Below are 20,800 nucleotides of genomic sequence, written 5' to 3'. Positions count from 1 at the left end.
GTAATGGTAAATGGCATGCGCAAAAAGAAACAAAGAAATGAAAAAATCTCAGCCATCCAATCATAATTTTAACCCGCATATAATCTGGGAAAACAAGTGAGTAGCAACTGTCAAAAAATTATCAACTACGAGCATAATGCTGACTTTACAAGCTACTCTTTTTTTTATTTCAAAAGGGAAACAACTATGGCTTTGTTGTATGCTTTAGGATTTTTTATCGACTTTTAATGGCTTTTTCTTTGCGATTTTTGATCTGAAAACATCCCTACCTCCAGAAATTTATGAATTACTTCAATCTATGAAAAAAGAATAAACCGTGTGCCTAGTAAAAGATAATATGCATTAAAACAGCCCAAACGAGATTTCAAATTATTCATGACGTCGATCTTCTTTTACTATTTTCAACCAATAAGTTTATTTTTAATGCGTTGAAGACTACCTGAAATAAATAAATAAAAAAACAAAAAAATGGTTTATCCGTTTTTGCGTAAATACTAAAGTTCCCCCTTCTTCTTCTCCTTTTTTTTTTTTCACAAAATGGAAGAACCCATTTCACTGGATACAAACGAATTACCTCGGGTTCCTGATTTTAGAAGTTTTGGTAAACATCAAGACGGATTTGCAACCGAAATTGGCTCGAGCGATGCCGACAAAATCAGATTGGCCATTGCAGCAGCTCAACTGAAACCAGTTGAAGACATTGCAGTAACTACACGACCTGTTGTTCATACTATTGCGGGGTATTCTATCTCAAAGCCCCTGCCAGATGATTCTCGTATTGGTTGGACGGCCTTTTCGTCCTTGTCCAATCCAGGTGGCCCTCTTAAACTAGCAGCAACTGAAAAGAAGGACAGGACGGAGGAAGGCTGGTCGGATGATACGGTTATTTATTGTGTTGGGCTAGGGTTCTTTGTATTAGCTAAATTGAGTGGTATCTTAGGGTTAATCATAGGCTCATTGTTTCTTGGTAAAGAAAAAAAAAAAAGATGAATAGACGAATGGACCAAGTATGCTTACATGCTATTATAGTATCTTTTTATAAAATATCGTCAAGGCGATTTCATAAGCATACAGCAGATGATATTCAACGCGAGATGAATCATGTATCGCTCGAGACTTCTGAGAAAGTAGAATGGCTAAATCGATTCTTAACTAACTTTTGGCTCATTTTTGAACCTGTCCTGAGTACATATGTCATTGAAAACCTAGATACGTACCTCGTGGATTATCTACCTGGGTTTTTGGATTCCGTTCGTCTAAATACTTTTACTTTGGGTTCAAAGCCTGTTTCCATTGATAAAGTGCATACCTTTTTACATACTGAACCTAATATAGTGGTATGTGGAAAATAAGAACAAAAACAGATAAAATATAAAACGCGTATTATTTCTGTAGTGTATGGATTGGACGGTTTCTTTTACACCCAACGATACAGTTGGTATGACAAGAGAAGAATTGGAAAGGAAAGTAAATCCAAAGATTGTGCTACAGATTCGATTGGGTAAAGGATTTATGGGTACGGCATTCCCTGTGTTGGTAGAGGATATGAGCTTTAGAGGACGTATGCGTATCAAATTAGAACTCATGACACAATCGCCGCATATTAAAGTAGTCGAAGCTTGCTTTATGGAAAAACCTTTATTTGATTATGTGTTGAAGCCTCTTGGTGGAGAAACATTTGGATTTGACGTAAACAATGTAAGTAAAAAATTATACAATAAAAGAGTATTGTCTTACCCAATAGATAGATTCCGGGGTTACAGGGATTTGTTAGAGATCAAGCACACGCTATTTTGGGACCCATGTTATACCATCCAAATGTATTTAAATTTGATGCCGAAAAATTCTTTTCGGGAGAATTAGATATTAGTAAGTGCGACAAAAGTAGCAAAACTTTTTTTAATAACACTCGGTATTTAGGTAGGGCCAACGGTGTGTTGGCGATTACAGTTTATTCTTGTTCAAAGATTAATACGAACGATACCAACCTTTATCCATTTATCCGATTTTATTTGAATGACGCACAACAAGAACTAGAGAAAACATCAATCTGTGAAGACACACGTGTGCCTCACTGGAACGAAACCAAATTTTTATTGCTTCACGATTTACGTTCCATTTTGGCCATGGAGCTTCGTACGACAAATAATGTCAAGAAGGCTGGTAAGCGATTAGCTAAGGCTCATTTTGATTTGAAAGATGTAGAAAATGCACCCGATTTGGAAATGAATGGATTGTAAGAAATTGATTTATTTCTTAACAAGCAAAGCTTATTGTTTTTTTTTTGTTATAGAGAAATACCCTTGTTTCGTCACGGCAAGCTTGTGAGTAATCTAAAAGCAGACATGAAATACTTTCCAGTTTCTAAACCAATTGAAAATGAAAACGGAGCTTTTATTGAGCCTGAACCTTCTCGTAGGCTTCTTTTTTTTTTTTTTTTTTTTTTTTTTTGAAAGTTCGCACATTTTCTAATTTATTTTCTAGATTCTGGAATACTACGTGTTACAATACACGAATGTAGAAATTTAGGTTCGCATCACAAGATGAACCCTCATGCTACTATTAAAATCAATGGCATCGATCGATTTCAGACGCCTACCTTTAAATATACCGCAAACCCTAAATTTGAAAGGTCCTTTGAAATTCTTGTGTTGGATAAGACTGAAGTCCATGTTCATGTCAGTGTGCTTGATGGTACTCGTTCACTGGGTCAGTGGTCTGCTTACTTGATGGAAATCTTCAAACAACAAGAAACAAACGAATATTGGTGGGATTTGAGCCAAGCAAGAGGAATCAATGCAAGATTAAGGTTAAGTGTTCAGTGGAGGCCTGTAGTACTTTCAGGATTATCTCAAATGGGTGGGTCAGGCATTTATGGTAAAACAACACATTTTATAGAAAACAAAATTCTAAATGTTTTTTTTTCCTACTTTTATTTTGATAGCACCACCCATTGGTGTTATTAGACTTTCTATTTGGTCTGCTAAATATGGTGACAACATCAAACGTGATCCTTACATCCGTATTCGAGCCGGTACACAGATCCGAGCCAAGACCGAAACACTGGACAATACGCTTTCACCTGAGTGGGGTGAGTTTCACTATATCCCAATTCACTCTTTAAACGAGGACCTCATCTTAAAACTGATGGAAGCCACTGACAGTGGCAAGGATAAGTCTTTGGGATCCACTGTACTCCAACTCAAGGACCTTATTGAAGAACAAGGAGAGCAGCATTTTGTGGCTCGCGTTAATAAGCTCGAACGAGAACCTGTTCTGACAGGACAAAAAGCTGGTGGAACAATTCGTTACACGGCCAAGTTTTTACCAAGCCTCAACATGACTATACTTGAGGGAGCTCGATACACACCAGATGGCATCATTGATCTTGCTTCTTACAATTCAGGCATAATCACGGTCAAAATACACGAACTAAGGTTGAAGGAGGTCGCCGAAGTCTATTGTCAACTTCTCGTGGACTCTCTTGAACCCCAATACAGAACCGAGCCTCGAAAGGGCAAGACGTTGGCCTTTGGCGAAGTCTCGGACGCATTTGTCAAAGATGCCGGATTCTCAAGGGTAGCTATTGAAATCAAGTATGAAAACAAGCATAGTCGCAAATCAGATGAGAATAAAGTTGGATATTGGTATGAGAGTTGTGAACGCTTGATTCGACATATCCAAAAGAGAGTTCGTAGCGGACAAAGCTTTGACGAGGACGAAGGCGTCTGGTATGATTTGATAGGCGGTGCAGGAGAGATCCGTCTAAGCTTTGAATACGTGCCCTTGATCAACTATAAAATGAATCCGGATGAAAGTCTAGAAAGTAAAATTTATAAAAGCATTTCGAACGGAAGTTAACCTCTATATATTAGATCAAGGTAATCTGACAGTGACTTTGTTGAGTGCTCAGGGTTTGAAGGCAGCTGATAAATCGGGTACAAGTGATCCGTACGTTAAATTCACAATCAACGGTGAGGTGGTTCATAAAAGCACGACACTGAAAAAGACATTGAATCCTGTATGGCATGGAGAGACATTTCAGGTACCTATTGTGTCTCGCGTGACGACAAGCTTTCGAATTGAAGTCTTTGATTATAATCAATTATCAGGCGACATTCCTCTGGGTAACGCTATATATACAAACGCGCATTAAATAGAAAAGTAATGCTTAAACCATATATGTAGGTTCTGGAGGGCTTTCATTAAGAGGAGATAGGGTGGAAAGCTTTTGTGCTCATGATTGGGATGTACCGCTGGATGGTATGGAAGGTGTGGATCAATCCAAAGTACGTATTCGACTTAAATGGGATCCACAACTACTCACACGTCAAAAAACCCACACAAGTTTTATGCGAACTGCAACGCGTCGAGTGACAACTAAGATGGGAGCAACAGCGTTTAATTGGAGTCAGCCATTACCTAAAGCTATTACAGTTCCGACAAGAATGACTGTAAACATTGTGGAAGCCAGAGGCCTTGTAGGAGATGAAAGTAAGATGAACCCCATGGTAACCCTTAGCATTGACCATACTACCATCCTAAAGAGTAAAAGGGTCAAAAAGACTAACCAACCTCTTTGGAATGAATCGATTGCGTTGACCCAATTGAATGGAGAAAAAGTAGTAGAGATTAAGGTTAAGGATGTGCATACATTCCATTCCGAGGATATCGGCACATTTAAGAGTACAGTGAAAGAATTGATAGCGACGTCAGATCACTGGTTGCCCTTGGAACCACAAGGAGAAATTCATATAAAAATCGACTATCAATAAATATTGTCTTCTTTTCACTGTGTGTAAATAAGCTTGTAAATGTGTAAGTCACATAAGTAAGTACGTTCATGTGAGCTCACATTTCACAAAGCCCAAAGAAGTACTAGAAATCGTAAATTAGCTACCAAGCTTGTTTCAGCTGACGACTCTGACGAAGATCTAAATAGTTTGAGCGATGGTAATTCGATAACGAGGTGTATATGTAAACAGTCACGTAAGCTGAACGTGTGTACTCAATAATAAGCATTTTCTTATTTTTTTTTAAAAAAAAAAGATAACGTGGGACTCATGGTACAGTGCGATAAGTGTGAAGTATGGCAACACTGTCCTTGTATTGGATTAGCAGCAGAAAAAATACCCAAGCATTATTATTGTGAGCTGTGTCGCCCTACAAGTAATGGGAGGTATAAATGGTTAGCTTGGCTCACATTTTCACATTAAAAACATTCCTTTATATTGTTATTTAGACCAAAAAGGTTACTATATGATTCAGCAGCAACAACGTCAGGTACGGTACAGCCCAATGGTACAGTCGCCGATTTAAAAAAGCCAATGAAAAGACGTAAAAAAGTCATTGGAGGAGAACAACAGCAACAGCAACATGAAAAAAGATCGATCAAAAACCATTTACGACCTCTTATTACGGAAACTATAAGCACTACTAAAATTAATAGTGGTGTCTGGGATTATGAAGATGGCAAATCATATGAATCATCTTATATACCAGCCAAAGTGAAATATCCGCATGCCAAAATGACATTATCAGAAATGAATAAAAGAACCCAACAAATTATGGAGTACATTAATAGATTAAAAGAAGAAGCAAATACTTGCACTACAATGCCACCCGAAAGTCCTTCAACACCTATACCTGTAATAGGAAAAGAAGAAAAATCGATAGACTTGATAGAAAAGATTAATCAAGAGATTTTAAATTTTCAAAGGAAATTTGGAATTGTATAGAAATAAAGTAAACCCTAAATATAGGTAGAAAGCTTATCTAAAGTGAGAATCTCGGCTGGTTCTTTTGTTACAAGATCAACCACACTTTTTTATATTTCCTAAACGTTATCGTAATTTATTTATTTTCCGTGTATATTTTTCTTTTTCTTTCTTTTTCTTATTAAACATATACAATGTGGAAATGTCAACCTTTACTACTATTAATAACAAGCTCAATAGTGCTTGGGACAATTGATCTGTCTTCTCTTCCAACCAAGACAGATCCATCTAATATTCGTATTCCTAATATCCCTCAACTATTTTCTTACGATGTGGCAACTGAGTGTACTTATTACCAATCAATATTTACTATTGAAAGAAATCAATGGCCAACTGTGTGGGATATCGCTACAAGTAACAACATGGACACCTCCCCCGAATTCATTCAACTCTACAATTCGATTGATTGGTCTAAAGCACCCGATATCCCTCTTCGTTCATTGAATGAGCAAGGCATTTTAGATCTAACAGGTTATGATACAGTTCATGACCCTGCTTGTTGGTGGTCTGCTACTCAATGCACACATCCCAAGTCAGAAGATATTCATGCTGATATTGTAAACTGTCCCGAACCAGAGACATGGGGTCTTGTAAGCCAAAATGATTAACACTTTAACTTAATAACTGTTGAAATTAGACATTTGATGATGGACCTAATTGCTCTCATAATGCACTTTATGATTATCTTCAACAAAACAATCAAAAGGCTTCCATGTTTTACATTGGTTCCAATGTTCTCAACTGGCCTTATGGTGCTCTTCGTGGTTTAAAAGATGGGCATCATATCTGTGGCCATACCTGGTCACATAAATTGATGACAACACTAACGAATGAAGAGATATTGGCGGAACTTTATTATACAGCAAAAGCAATTAAGTATGTCACAGGTATTACTCCTCTTTATTGGCGACCTGTAAGTCTTTTATCTACAAGAATTTCATGCGATTAATTATCTCTGAAGGCATTGGGTGATTTAGATGACCGAGTACGTTGGATTGCTACTCAGCTCAACATGACAGCGATACTTTGGAATTTGGATACAAATGATTGGGCATCTGGAACAAGACCTGGTGTTACTGTAGACACAGTCAATCAAAAATACCTAGACTATATTCAAATGGGTAAAAATGGAACCTTCCAATCCAAAGGAAACATCGTCCTTTCACACGAAATTAACAATATGACTATGGACTTCTTTATCGATCATTATCCGGACATCAAACAAGTCTATAAGTATGTGAATGATGTGGCTACTTGTATGAATATCACCCACCCATACCTTGAAAGCATCATTACATTTAATGGCTTTGATTCAAGTATTGCTAATGATGTCTCAAGTGTTACCAGTACAAATTTAATTGCTCCGTCTGCTCTTCCCAATAGTGCAGCAGCAAGAGCCATTTCTCATTTGGGGATTCTTTTTGCTGCTTTATTTGCAATACTTTTATAATTTGAAAAAGCCTTGTTTGCAGAAAGTTTCTTTTTTTTTTTTTTTTTTTTATAAATATTATGTGCGTTGTGTGTTTGTTGTATATGTTTTTTAAATAACAATCAGAAGAAAATGATGTGGGAAAAATAAGAAAATGGGAAATGGGACTCTATTCTAAGGAGGAACACTGCCAGCATTTCTCTTTTCATCCAATTCCCTCTTTGTTTCTTCTTCCATCTTTCTGATATCTTCAATCGTTAAACCAAACCATTTGTCCGTCCAACAAAACAATTGTCTATTTCAATATTATTAGCTTTAACGTATATTCTATCGCTGTATAAATGTTTTACCTGTGGAAGTTGGTGAATAGGTTTTTAATAGAGTTTGCAATAAGACTTTCTACTTTTCCTTGTAATCCAAACCACTTAAATTCAATATAAACAAGTTTATAACAAGTCATAACAGGCTCACATTTTTGCTGCCATAAAGGGTCTGTCAGTGGTCCACGTCCTGTCTTTTCTGACTTGAAAAGCTTTGGATCTTGATCTTGCTTGTAATCCTTGGTTTCAATATGATCATGAGCAATGTCAATAATCTGTACATTACGCCTCTTGAGGTCTTCGTCGGATATCTTGAGCGCATTTTCTAATTCACCACGAGATCCGTCCACATGTAATGTCTCGTAAACAATTGAAAAGTCTTTTTTCATCCAACGATTCTATATCACTTATTAATATAATACGCAAACAAATCATAGAGTAATGTTACTTACGGTTAAAACTATAATACCATTGAATAAGAAATAATAAAGAGGATAATTAGTAAATTTCGTCGTGTATTGCTTTCCTTCCCCCTTCTCCTTTTTTGGTTTCTCTTTAAAATCCCGCGTTCTCCCTTTCATTACGTCAACCGTAAAACATCTTTTTCTGTTTACTTTACCTGTTTTACAATAAGGATAAGCGTTCCAGGCCTAAAGATAAAAGGTTAATTAAGATGCTAAACATTATTTTTTAAGGTAAGTACCTCTTCATGAAGTTCAAGTGAACCAGCAGGAGCAAGAGAGCGTACAATGGCAGGAACACGAGACTCTAGACGATAAATTTTGTATGTATATTGTCCCTTTTCGCCAGGCTTTTCATAAGGTTCATTCTTGACTACTTCAACGCCTTCACCACCTCCTGTAGAGTTTTTAGATGCCATAGCAGTAGCATATAATTGAGCTTTGTTTTTTAATAGATTAGATGAAGTAAGTTGATGGAATGTAGCTTTATTTACCAACTTGGTATTCTTTTTCGGTACAGTTGTTAATAACACGATACTCGTTAATAATCATTTTTATATAAAAAGTGAAAAAAAGAGAAAAGCAATGAAAAATAAATATTGTATTTTCTTCAATGATTTGCTTTTCAGAAAACTTGTTGGCTCATCGGCAAGTAAATTTTTTTGGTAGGAAATCAAACTTTCGTCCAAATGACCCAAATAAACTTGCTCACTGGTCATTAAATATTTACTGATATGATCCAATTAAATCGCTCAATGATTTACTTAAATACTTAAAGGAGAAGAAGAAAGCAGTATTTTACTTTGTTACTTATCTTTTCCATCAGCTTTTTCATTATATTTGACCTGTGAATAGACATATTGTCCATCTCAACCTAATAGCCTTACTGTTTACTGCCAATTCTTGAGTTCACACATTACAGGCCCTATGATGCATGAATCTTCGACCAAAACAGGATTCAGATAGATATTAATCAGTGCCAATAATAAGCGATTCGTCACAATTAACTCTGGATTACGTTCCCTAGTTCTCAAACACATCACCTTGAAAAGCTGTGTATGAGCATCCAGAATTAAGCAATAAAATGAGTCATTCAAACCGAACGAACTTTTATGTTTCCAATTGCTCTTAAAAAAATATCACGTAAACAAAAGTAGATTTTAAGGAAAAGAACTCAACGTCTGGATAGCTTAGCAACAGTCTTCCTGAGATATACTTCATAAAATGTTATTCGTGGTCGGATTTATCCTAATCTTTAACGATACTTACGACACCCATGACAGCTGTGAGACTATATATTCCAAGCTTTTTTTTTTTTTTTTTTTTTTTTTTTTTTTTTTTACAAAAGTAAGGATAAATCAAACTCCTCTATTGTTCTGTTCTGATCTTATTGTTCAAGAGCTTCCAGATCAATCAATCACACACGGCTATCGAGAGTGAAACTTAATTATGATGACTCCACTACTGCTCTATCAACATCTAATGTAAGCTAATTCATTTGAAGGACTTCAACCCTAATAATAACAAATGATGTTGCTATTATGTTGTGTAGGGGTTTTTTTTTAACTGATATTACGTAATATATATACGCTTACAGGTGGACCAAGAGTTTATAAAAATATATCTTCTTTAGATGCATTTCTCTAATGTTCGAGAGTTTTGAGATGTTATAGACCGTGTTTCACCAGATTTTGGTAAAAATAGTCGCAATTTTTAGAAATGTCCACCTCAGATTTTGAAAAAAATGACTATTTTTTCAGAAAAAACTTAATGAAGATTTTGATAAAGAATTTTTATATCTGTAAAAAGAATTAATTAGAGCTTTTCTTCTAAAATTAAACAATGCTCAAAAAATGCAATAGAATGTCGGATTCACCATTGACAGTCTTTCAGAAGTACTTCTGTACATCATTTCATGTTTCTAAAGGCTCCCTTTACACTAAACTTTACCTTTGACCAGAACTTCTCAACATGATTCCAAAAAGATGAGTATAGTGGAAGATATACGCAGTTGTATCCTCTATCTTCGATATATCTTCTGATGTTAGCAGGTTTATGAATAGGAGCATTGTCCAGGACAATATAATGCTCTTTCAAATCCTTCTTATCAAGAGCTTCCATAATGTTTGGTAGGTAGCCCAAGAAATGATCTGTTCTTGTTCCGACTTTGACAGTAGTTGTAACAACAGTACTATCAGCTTTTCTTTTCTTACTGTCTGCTACAGTAATTGGTTTTCTTAAGGAGATGTAAATCATTCCTTGTGCAAAAATATTCCCAAGGATTGTAATGAAATTCCTCGAGAAGTAGGAACGATACACTTGACAGATTTATCTTTTTGTACTAACCTCGAGAACGGCTAACGTCGAGGTTAAAACCTGCCTGCTCAAGAAAGACTCAGTTCTTTTCAAAATCCATGCCTTTATCTAACGCCCTTAGGAGCATTGCTGATTTTTGCTGCAGCTTTACTTCTTCTGAATTTCTCTTTACAGCTGTTTTTTTTTCCCAATCACTTAAAACTCAATGCAAAATGCTTACGAACACGCTTGTAGAAGACAGTTTTGCTAGTTGTGAGATTAGAAGTTTCAACAAAGGGTGCGCGGCTCATTTGGTCTAAAGTCATTGGTGCATATTTACCTACAATTGTAACAACAAACTGTATGCTACTGCTTCATGCTGGACATGACACCTTTATTAGGCCCTCTTTTTTTACTTTGGAAAACTGTATCCTCTTCTTCCTATTGTTTTTTGAATAGATCTGCTGAACTAAGGTTAATACCAATGTCAACAGCACCGGTCTTTGTCGGAACTTGCTCTTCATTAAGCTTTTCTAAAAAAAAAAATCAAGCCATTTATTGAGAAAAAGTTAATAAAATAGTTAATACTGATATATCAGATTAAATTTGGAATATAACAATAAAACCTTTTTTGGGATTTGATCTTGTGAGCTACTCGCTTCCCCTTTTCTCTTTAACAAGCTATTTTCGCTTGATTGGAGTTCCGTAGTAAGTCATTGATCATTAAGCATTGTGGCACAAAAACTCTAATAAAAATAATTCATTCGCACGTTAAATGATATCATTGAATTATTCATTGCCAAATGAAACTATCTAGAAATTGTCGCTGACGTATTCTTCCATAATAAAATCTTGCATTTCTTCATCCAGTAACGCTTTTATTTTTGGATATCTTTAAACATTCGCAATTTCTGAGCAATCATAAAGAAACTAAGCTATAGATCTTTAGCTTTGTCTATTAGGACCGAATTTGTGAGATGGTATTATCATGTAAGTGCTCTATTTAAGTTTCCTGCCATGCTATTCAATATTTTAGGAATATTCTTGTAAATTATCTAGTCGATAATCAATAATTACAAGTTGTGAAAGAATATAACCATTTTAACTACAAAAGTATTTGTAGTGCAACACAATTAATATACTCTAACTGATTAAGATACGATTCAATATAGTTATTAATAATGAAAGCGCATCTTTTGCTAAGTGTAAGCTTAAGCTGTCTTTTGCTCGTAGTAATAGCTGAGAAAAAAAAAGAAAACCCTTTCCTAAGACTCAGTTTTAAAACAATCAAAATTGACAACATGATTACTGTATTTAAAATTGACTCTGGTTGTAGTATATGTTTGTACACTCTTCGTTATACATTAGATGCTTTGGTATCTGCTCATATGCGCTTTCCCCCACTCTCACTTCATATATCAACGACACAATGATATATTGATCGATTCGCTTGAAGAACTGGAACTATTTAAACCTACCATTAGGTTATGACCGCCTCCTTAAATTTTGACTTAGCATTATCTCATGATTTAAAACCGAACTCAGTATAGAAGTTTTTGATATCTAAATCTGGTAGCTTGTCCTTAATATACTTTTATCGATTTTATAAAACCCAAATGGTAATTAATTCATGTTTCATAATTTTCTCAATGCTTTGAACTCTCACATTAAAAATATTTCTTAATTAACATAAATTAGTTTCTTTTGAATAATGAAATGCAAGTGATATAAAAAATTGCACAAAGGCAGAAAACAATACGATGTTTCCATATTAGCTCTCAGAATTTTTTTTAAAAAAAGGTTTGTAATTACATTCGTTATCCTTGCAATGATGTTCATTACTAAGTTGTCATGATTCCTCCACCGAGCCACTAGGGTGATCCTGACATCCTGAGTAATGCTTTATGGAATGATTGCTTATTATGTATCCTAAACTCATGTTTATCTAATATGAAATGTATAATTAACTATATCAGTAAACATCATGGAACGTGTTTGATGGGTAATCCTGAAGTATTCTGGAATATAACAGAAATCCATGAAAGAGATAACTATTTAAATCTTTGCAATTAAGGAAGCTTAAGTTAGTAGTAAAAATGTTAATGACACTTGTATATGGAAACCCGATAATTTATTTTATGAGATAATTTATAGAAACTTTGCTTCAAATGCGATGGTATTTAGTGTTATATTGCTGTTGTCTACGAAAATGACCAACTTTAAAGTACTTTTGACTTCAAAAATGAATCTACTGCCTTGTTCACTGCTTGCTGATCCGATTCTGAAAGTTTGTATGCCGTTGTTGTCCACAGAATTGGTTTTGAATTGAATTGGATCTTGTATCCGTCCTGAATAACGGACAAGGGCCATGTTTGTGTTGTCATCTTCTTCCAATTTCCGATGAAATGATGAAGTCTGCTTCCTGGTGGAATCCCATCCTCTGGAATGGAGTAATGGGTTGTTGTTGATATGTTTTTTGATGTTTTTTGTGTTTTTTGCATTTTTTGTTGTTTTTCTGGTTTTTTCTTCATTTCTAATAAATTTGGTAACTGGGTTGATAATTGGCTCAGTTGCTGGGTTGTGGCAGTTTTCGTTCGGAGTGTGGCGAATGGCTTCCAGTGGCTTGTGGTCGGTACACACCCCTTCCTCTGCCTCTGCCAAAAAAAGATCCTCCACTGCCATAGAGGTTTCTTCCTCTCGTGCCCCCGTTCTTATTGAAGCTTCCAAATTTTGGTTGGGTTGCTCCTTTAATAACAGTTTCCTCAAATCTTGTTTGTTGAATTTTTTTAACAATGTCTGGTGAGAAGAAATAGTCTTTTCCGTCTTCGTCTTCGTCTTACAGGTATTTGAGGCTTTCTGACAGTCGTAGTGCTTTTGTGGCAAGATCTTTGCCATCTTTGTCCAATTCTTTGCCCGTACCAAAATTATAGACTGCGAGGCGTCGAATGTTTTCAAAAATGTATCACTTTCCTTATTCTAACTCACCGTTTTCAATAACGTGGTGGAATTCTTGATATATGTCTGTTGCAGCTCGACCTGCTGTCCGGAGTCGATCTGCTCCCTTGGTAAAGGCCATAATCGTCTAAGTGGTGACCACTTGAAATTTCTTGAGTTCAGGAAGGTAGATCTTGTTGACCGTTCCTGACTGGGTTCATTTTCCTCCCTCGTATTTATTAGTTTCCTTTGCAAATTGCTTGAGTTTTGTCTTGAGCGTATTCTTGGGAGAGTGTTCCAAGTCATCAAGTATCTCTGTTGGGAGGCTTTGGTCTTCAATTGACTCATTTTCGAGGTCTTGTTGCTTGAGTCATCTGCTAAGCTCAAGTATTTCTTGTATTTGTTCTTGAGTAAGGTCATTGATATTATTCGTAGTTAGTCCACGGTGCGCAGCTTAGAAAGATATAAAGGAACAATAGGATCAAATTTTTTTTTATTATTATTATCTGAGAATAAAGCGCGGCTGGAAAGCCTGTAACCACATTCGACGTCGGAGTGGAGCCAACGGCAATTGTGTTAGGAACGACACTCAATTAAATAGGATGCATAATATATACAAAGCTCCGCCTTAATAATCAGGTATTTACCTTTCATATACATGTTCCATATAAATACTATGATCTCTAATAAAATGACAGTACAGTAAGGCTGGTAAACATTGGCTGATTTAGAAATTTAAATGGTGATAATAAAAAAAATAATTTGGTGCTAACAAAAAAATAATTTGGCGAAATAATAAAAAATGATTGGTTGTTTTAAAATATTTTATTGGCTCAATAGAAAAAATATTTTGGCAGTTTTAAGATTGGTGCTTCCACTCTCAATTTACCGATTTTTTGAAAACACTGCCCATTTTTTTTGAGAAAAATCGCGCACTTGTGCGAGGCTAATTAAGTCAGACATTTGAAGCTAATTCACCCAGCTTTTTGAATATATATTGACCACCTTTTACGAATAGGCTGACTAATTTCTACTCAAACGTCAAGATGCTTATAAAGGTTCTTTATTGAAATATTTAAAGAGAGTGTCTATAGAATACTTGATAAAATTTGGCAATTATTCAATTGGAAGATCTTCTCTTCCCGTAATAACTCTCAAAATAAGAGTTTCTATACTGCTTAGCGCACACAAAAATTAAACTTTTTAATATGAAAAGTTTAGTGTAAAAAAGTTGATTTGACAGTTTTTTGATATCAAACCTTACAAAATTAATATCTTTTACAAGAATAAAAGAAAAATCTCGAAGATCAGTATTTATATTTACCCTATATAGACTACAAAATAAAAAATCTTTAGAAAGATTCCATTGGTTTTTAATGTTATGCAATTAACCTTCAGCTTGCTTCAAAAAATCAGAGAACAAAGAACACAACTTCTTTATTTGATACTGTACATAGTATGAATCATTCAAAATATCACAACGCAACATTACTATAACGTAAGAAGACTACCATAATGAAGTGGTACTCGGTAAGAATCACCTTACTGAAACCAAATAAAAATACATCTTTATTATAATCCATAGCATGAAGCTATGAATTTCCTAAGCGCCATGTTAGAAATAGATGTTTGTATCCTCCTCTCAAAAGGCGGTTTTATAAATTTCAAGGGTACGTTTTTTACATCCCATTGGGCGTTTTTTTTTTTTCCATCTGATTGAAGAACAGTTTACAGTGCAGTGTCTCCGTAAATACTTGTTGCACATTTTAAGGTAGGTGTTATACCTGCAAAACAGACAAAGGATTTTTAAAAAAGGATGTCGAGATTTTTGTGATCAACCTGCCGCCTTTTCAAATGTAAAGTATAAAGACAATGTAAAAAGACAGCAGGAGACGAAAAAAAAGAAGTTTATTGGACAAAGTAATAAAAAAAATAGATATACTAAACATTATTTTCTGTTTTCGTTTTCTTGACACGGTGCATAGTTGGTGTAAAAAAAAGTTCATGATGAAGAGTGGGCGAAGGGGTGGCAACAGCGACATCGATAACTTCCCGAAATCGATCTACTTTTCGTCTTTCCTTCAGGGAATGCTCGGCAATTATACCTATTCGCAATGTAAAATCCTTTGATGTTTTCAGTCAGTCAATAGTTCCTTTTTTTTTTGGAGGGAATACCTTATAAGCAAAGAGAAGCCGCAGAGTATTCTTAAATTCAAGCAAGCCATTTACAGAGGTAGGGATTGTCAGGATATCAATAAACTTAGCAACATATATACCATGATGAGCAACTAAACAGTATATATAGCCGGTGCTGCCTAACCAGGTATAAAAAAGTGATCAATTATTAATCGAATATTCAAATCGTTGATGCGTCATGAGAAAAAAGACTCACCTATCCAATCCATTGCTAGGAGGGAATCGATCTTCTTGTTCAATCCATGGAGATGGTTAAGGATAGCACCGTTGACACGAAGATTTTTGCACTGCTGAGTGATGGCATTAGAGGCCGTAATAGAGGGCTTCTTAAACTCGTTACTCGATAATTCCAAGTCTTTGGTATCCCTGCCATAACGTACTAATAGGTCTATCTTCCGACCACAAAGTTCACGATCCGTAGATGATGCGCCAAAAACAATGGCATTGTATTGTCGTTTGTGTTTAGAGCGGTCACATGCTGTCTCCCTGTTAACACAACATAAAGAGTAAAAATCATGAGTCTCAGTTTCCTTTCTTTTTTTTTTCTACTTACTCGGCTAACTTGACATGCGTGTCACGAAACATGAAGTCGAAAATGGTAGCAATGCGTCTGTAGATTGTGGTTTCGGAGTCATCTTGCCTCCAGTCATTCAACGTTTCAAGTCTATAGCCAAGAAAAACAAAAATAAAAATAAAAACAAATCAGTCATTTGGGCCGCACTGTATCACATTTTAACTCTTCACTATCATGATGTTCTTACAAATATTCCACTACTTTTAGCATGGTATAACCCTCCGTTGTTCTTCCTTCCGTCTTCAAGAATTTGGCCTTAAAAGTGTCAATTTGCAACAGGGCAAGTTCAATAGGTAAGTTTTCAGATTCCCTACACATACACATACACAAAATAAAAATGAGAACTTATTTCTTTTTCAGCAGCTCTTGGTACTTACATGAGATCCAAAATGGACTCATACATTGATAATGTGTCATCCTTCATTTCATAACATTTGATTTTATCCGCAATATGGTCCACGTGAGATTGATCAAATTTCTCTGGAAGATAAGGCTTGATTGCGTTGAATTAGTCTGTTTTCAATTGGTTCACTATGCCTGATAAAGATAACCTGTTTCAAAAAAAAAAGGGGGGGGGGAGTGAATGGGAGAGTTGATATACAGTAGCCGCTCTATTTAAGGGTGTCTGATTTAAGGGTATTTTCTATTTATGGGTGTATTTCTAAAGAACGGCATAAGTCCCCAGCATAAATACCATTGTACCACTATTCTATTTAAGGGTGCAAACCAAATATCTTTACCACTAAATAGAAAAAAAATTTATAAGTGATAGTTTTTTGGAGCACTCTAACAATAAATTTTTTACTTTGTAAAATAGGATCGAAGATCTGTTTGCTCTTTTGATATTCAATTCAGCACAAGAGTCAGCCAATCTCATCCGAATTCGACAATGTAATTTACGATCAAGATCATCCAAAGGAACTTCGTATATGAAAATAGTTTCATAGGCTTCTCTCAACCGTTTTTTGCATTCTACTATATCGACACACTGCTCATCTTGCTCTGTATTATCATTTTCTTCTGTTTCATCTATGTTGCCTTCTGCCGTTTCTTCATTATTAGTAGTACTTGTTGTATAACATACTATCATCTCGCTTTCATCTGCTTCAAGGTTCAACTGATTAACATCAGTAACTTTGTTGTCAAAGTTCCTAGGGAGATCTGGGAGCATTCCATTTATTGTTTCTGGTTTTACTTTAAGCCATTCATTAGCTAGAAAAACCATAGACTGAGCTTGATCCATTTTGTAAACATTCGGATTACCCAACTTTTTACTGATGTACAGACATAAAGCACGATCGTACTGCTGGGCTCGGAAGTGTGCCTTAAAGTTGTCAATAATCCCTGCATATACAAAATACTAATGGGAAAACTGTAAAGCAAAAAGACAGTTTATATAGCATTTTATCAAGAAATAATAGGTTACGTACATCAAGATCCTGTAGCTTGCTAGTCGTGTTTGCTGGGAGAAATATCAATTTGATATTGTTGAGCGGAATTCTTATTTTATGAACGGATGCATTATCCAAAAGAAGAGCAATTTTTTGATTCTGTCTTCCAAAAGCAACATTTAACTTTTTCACGTATGTTGTCATCCAAGCATTAGTAGAATAATGGTATTCAACCTCATGTTTTTTTCCAATTGCAGTCAAGGATAACAAATTAGCTCTTGCTTTAAAACATTTGGGGCTCTTGTGTTGTCCGATAACAACTGGGTGCCCTTTGTAAGACCCATCCGAGTTACAGAGCAACCCAACTGCCAGACGAGTTTTACTTTTTTAAGGCTACCAAGCGACTCGGAACATACGGTTATTCTTAGTGGTTGCTGGTAATATAAACCTGTTTCATCAAAGTTCATGATATCTGCAGGATCACATGGCCCAAGAAGTTCTTCTACCTTCCTCAATTCGTTCTGAATATTTTCAGAAGTAATGTCTACCGAGGCACTTTCACCATGCATTGGCCTGCATTTTACTCCAATTCGCTTAAAGGCTTTTATCAAAAAATTCAAGGTGCTCTTTACGCTCATCTTGCAATTGAGAAACTTTTCGATTGAACGTATTGGCATGTTTTTCAAAAATACTCCAACTTGGGCCTTCTCTAAGTCTTTTTGCTCAAGTTTGAGTAGTACGCTCATTCATTCTTGTTTTTTTTTTTTTTTTTTTTTTTTTGCCAGTAGGAGCAGTTTTCAACAATTTAATTCTATTGAAACAAAAGGCAGCACTATAATAAAATCTTTATATTTATAGCAACAACAATAATAATAATAAAAAAACTCTATTGAAACAAAAGAGTTCGTTGTTTAAGTATGAACTATACTTTTTCTCATTATTCTTTCTGTCTCAACTTCTTTGGCTAATTCATCCACCTTTTGATCAAGTTGCTCAGTGATTTTTCTTTAATTCGTTTTTGAAACGACTTGTAGCGACTTGTTTCATTAAAGACGCAATATTAAAGGTTCAGTACTTTCTTCCCGGTCCATTGTCCCATTCTCGTATCCCTCTCTAATTTTCCCTATTCATTTTTGTAAAAGAATATTTTAGACCATTTGTTATTTGAGAAAAAAGTGTACTTTGGGGTTTGCTTAACTGTAATTTGGGAAAAAAACTAAACTGTAAATTCAGCCAATAGCAAAACGCAAATTACTTTTCAATTCCCACTAAATGGTATTCGCAACACTGCATCCTTTTTTCTTTAATAAATAAAAATGTCTTGGTGGAGTTCGAGCCCTTTTGATGAAGTCGTAGGTAAAAAGCCAAGTTTACTTTATACAAATTCAAATATAAACACACTTTATAGAAAAAGCAACTTCAGAGCTATTACCCGCAGGTCAGGAAGATCTTGCACTTTATTTAGAAATAAGTGACGAAATTAGAAGTAAGAAAGTGAATCCTAAGGATGCCATGCGCTCTTTAAAGAAACGACTTTTACATAAAAATCCTAATGTTCAGCTCGCTACACTTTCTGTAAGTAAGCGCTACTAAAGAATATAAACTTATTATTATTAGCTTGTGGATACCTGTGTAAAAAATGGTGGTGATACTTTTGTAAGAGAAATTGCAACAAGAGAATTTATGGATGAACTTGTTTCTATCTTAAAGGCTCCTGTAAGTTAGATATTTATTGAAATAATAAAAAGTAAACTCATATAACGCAGACAGGATGCAATTTGGATGTGAAGAGCAGAATTCTAAGTATCATTCAAACGTGGGGTATGGCATCAAGAAATAAACCAGCTTTAAGTTACATGTATGATACCTATGTTCTTTTGAAGGCAGAAGGTATGACATTTCCTCCCATCAGAGAAAATTTGGATAGCATCTTTTTAGAAACTGCGGCTGTAAATAACATACAAACTATGTTTTCGCATAAACTAATTGTTTTTTGAAGGCTCCTGAATGGTCAGATTCTGATGTTTGTGATAGATGTCGCACGCCATTTACGATTACAAACAGAAAGGTTTGTTTTATAAAATAGCTAACTACACAGGGATTGATTATTTTACATATAGCATCACTGCCGTCGATGCGGCGGAACATTTTGCCAACAATGTTCTGCTAAATCTTTACCTTTGCCTCAGCTAGGTATCAATGAACACGTACGTGTATGTGATGGGTGTTATATTAAAGTAAAATTGGAAAAGGCTGGTGGTTCAAAGCCGCCTGTTTCCACTCCGCCACAGCAGCCAAGCAATGCCAAGACTTCAACTATTACTACTGCTACTATGTCAACAACAGCGAATGATGAAGAAGAAGATGATGATTTAAAAAAGGCGATTGAGTTATCTTTAAAAGAAGCAGAGCATCAAAAAAACAATTACGGCCCAGGATTTGTCCAATCATCACCAGCTCCAAAAGAACAAGAGACTGCAGTTGAAGATGATCCAGATTTAGCAGCTGCTATAGCTGCCTCGTTAAAAGATCTTGAAATTTCTTCAAGAGATCAAACAATCAACAACAATCAAAATGATTTGAGTTCGGTAGATATGGAAAATATTTTACTCTTTTCTACTTTGATGGATAGAATAGCTGTAACAACAGGAGATATAACTAGTGACCCACAAGTGAATCAGCTTTATACTCAAATTGGAACACTCCAACCCAAGCTAGTTAAAAGCTTGGATGAAACGCTACGTAAACGTAATGCGTTCATTGAACTTCACCAAAAGTTGAACACCGTTGTTAAGGCCTATGATCAAGTATTAGAAGAACGTATTGCTCAGCATCAACCTAGTTACAATGCCCATATGGATTATAATAATTATTATCCTATTCCTTCGACTCAAGAACATTATCATCAAGGATATTATCCACCCCCTTCTGGAGAACAAACACATTATTCATCAATACCCACACAACAACCGGTTGAACAGAAAAAAGTGGATGATTCACCTCTGATTGACTTGTAAAAAGCTTTTTAATGACACAAGTTGATTCGATTTAGCCAAAAACGTCTTAGTAAATGAATAAATATCTTAACACTCAGGGACGACAAGCCCTATTTCTACTTCTAATATGTAATTGTTTGAGGTGCTTTGAAGTGAAAAAGCGTGATGAAAATGTGTAGCCAGTTCAAGAGTTTTAGCCAAAATTAATCTTTGTTCATGGTTCAAAAAAAAAAAAAGACTAAGCAGAAACTATCCGTTTTCATTTAAAAGATAAAAGGCATTAAAGTGTAGCTATAATCAGTAATATTTTACTTATGTTATATCTATGGGATATGAAAAAAGTTGCTAAATACCTTTAGTCCATATTGTTAGCATACTAGGGGGAACATTGACTGATGTTTGCGACATTTGTACTTTCATTTTTAAA

General features: G+C 35.3%; 7 protein-coding genes across 7 annotated transcripts; 4 read left to right on the top strand and 3 right to left on the bottom strand.

Annotated features, from left to right (window-relative positions):
• Positions 1-537: 537 nt before the first annotated feature.
• On the top strand, positions 538-4,775 carry RO3G_15692 (uncharacterized protein; the record flags this gene model as incomplete). The annotated part of the gene is made up of 10 exons (XM_067670276.1): positions 538-967; positions 1,030-1,337; positions 1,396-1,698; positions 1,749-1,869; positions 1,921-2,236; positions 2,294-2,328; positions 2,485-2,877; positions 2,945-3,826; positions 3,876-4,127; positions 4,189-4,775. The coding sequence occupies 10 exons, from the start codon at positions 538-540 to the stop codon at positions 4,773-4,775; spliced, it is 3,627 nt and encodes a 1,208-aa protein (XP_067526377.1).
• A 1,364-nt stretch (positions 4,776-6,139) lies between these two features.
• RO3G_15691 (uncharacterized protein) lies at positions 6,140-7,227 on the top strand (the record flags this gene model as incomplete). The annotated part of the gene is made up of 3 exons (XM_067670275.1): positions 6,140-6,367; positions 6,415-6,690; positions 6,739-7,227. 3 exons carry the CDS (start codon positions 6,140-6,142, stop codon positions 7,225-7,227), a joined length of 993 nt encoding a protein of 330 aa, XP_067526376.1.
• Positions 7,228-7,380: 153 nt separating this feature from the next.
• Positions 7,381-8,539, bottom strand: RO3G_15690 (uncharacterized protein; the record flags this gene model as incomplete). Its single annotated transcript, XM_067670274.1, has 6 exons — positions 7,381-7,501; positions 7,557-7,924; positions 7,979-7,986; positions 8,146-8,176; positions 8,230-8,426; positions 8,482-8,539. 6 exons carry the CDS (start codon positions 8,537-8,539, stop codon positions 7,381-7,383), a joined length of 783 nt encoding a protein of 260 aa, XP_067526375.1.
• Positions 8,540-9,780: 1,241 nt separating this feature from the next.
• On the bottom strand, positions 9,781-10,108 carry RO3G_15689 (uncharacterized protein; the record flags this gene model as incomplete). Its single annotated transcript, XM_067670273.1, has 2 exons — positions 9,781-9,786; positions 9,938-10,108. 2 exons carry the CDS (start codon positions 10,106-10,108, stop codon positions 9,781-9,783), a joined length of 177 nt encoding a protein of 58 aa, XP_067526374.1.
• A 2,782-nt stretch (positions 10,109-12,890) lies between these two features.
• Positions 12,891-13,085, top strand: RO3G_15688 (uncharacterized protein; the record flags this gene model as incomplete). Its single annotated transcript, XM_067670272.1, has 1 exon — positions 12,891-13,085. One exon carries the CDS (start codon positions 12,891-12,893, stop codon positions 13,083-13,085), a length of 195 nt encoding a protein of 64 aa, XP_067526373.1.
• Positions 13,086-15,315: 2,230 nt separating this feature from the next.
• On the bottom strand, positions 15,316-16,410 carry RO3G_15687 (uncharacterized protein; the record flags this gene model as incomplete). The annotated part of the gene is made up of 6 exons (XM_067670271.1): positions 15,316-15,321; positions 15,446-15,504; positions 15,609-15,778; positions 15,966-16,076; positions 16,174-16,296; positions 16,364-16,410. 6 exons carry the CDS (start codon positions 16,408-16,410, stop codon positions 15,316-15,318), a joined length of 516 nt encoding a protein of 171 aa, XP_067526372.1.
• Positions 16,411-18,693: 2,283 nt separating this feature from the next.
• On the top strand, positions 18,694-20,394 carry RO3G_15686 (uncharacterized protein; the record flags this gene model as incomplete). Its single annotated transcript, XM_067670270.1, has 5 exons — positions 18,694-18,733; positions 18,786-18,952; positions 18,995-19,093; positions 19,144-19,326; positions 19,498-20,394. 5 exons carry the CDS (start codon positions 18,694-18,696, stop codon positions 20,392-20,394), a joined length of 1,386 nt encoding a protein of 461 aa, XP_067526371.1.
• Positions 20,395-20,800: the final 406 nt, after the last annotated feature.

The sequence above is a fragment of the Rhizopus delemar genome, genomic scaffold (genome assembly GCF_000149305.1).
Source record: "Rhizopus delemar RA 99-880 supercont3.17 genomic scaffold, whole genome shotgun sequence".
NCBI classification, from domain to species: Eukaryota; Fungi; Mucoromycota; class Mucoromycetes; order Mucorales; family Rhizopodaceae; genus Rhizopus; species Rhizopus delemar.
The sequence above is the reverse complement of the archived record's forward strand: the minus strand, read 5'-3'. Positions and strand labels throughout refer to the sequence as shown.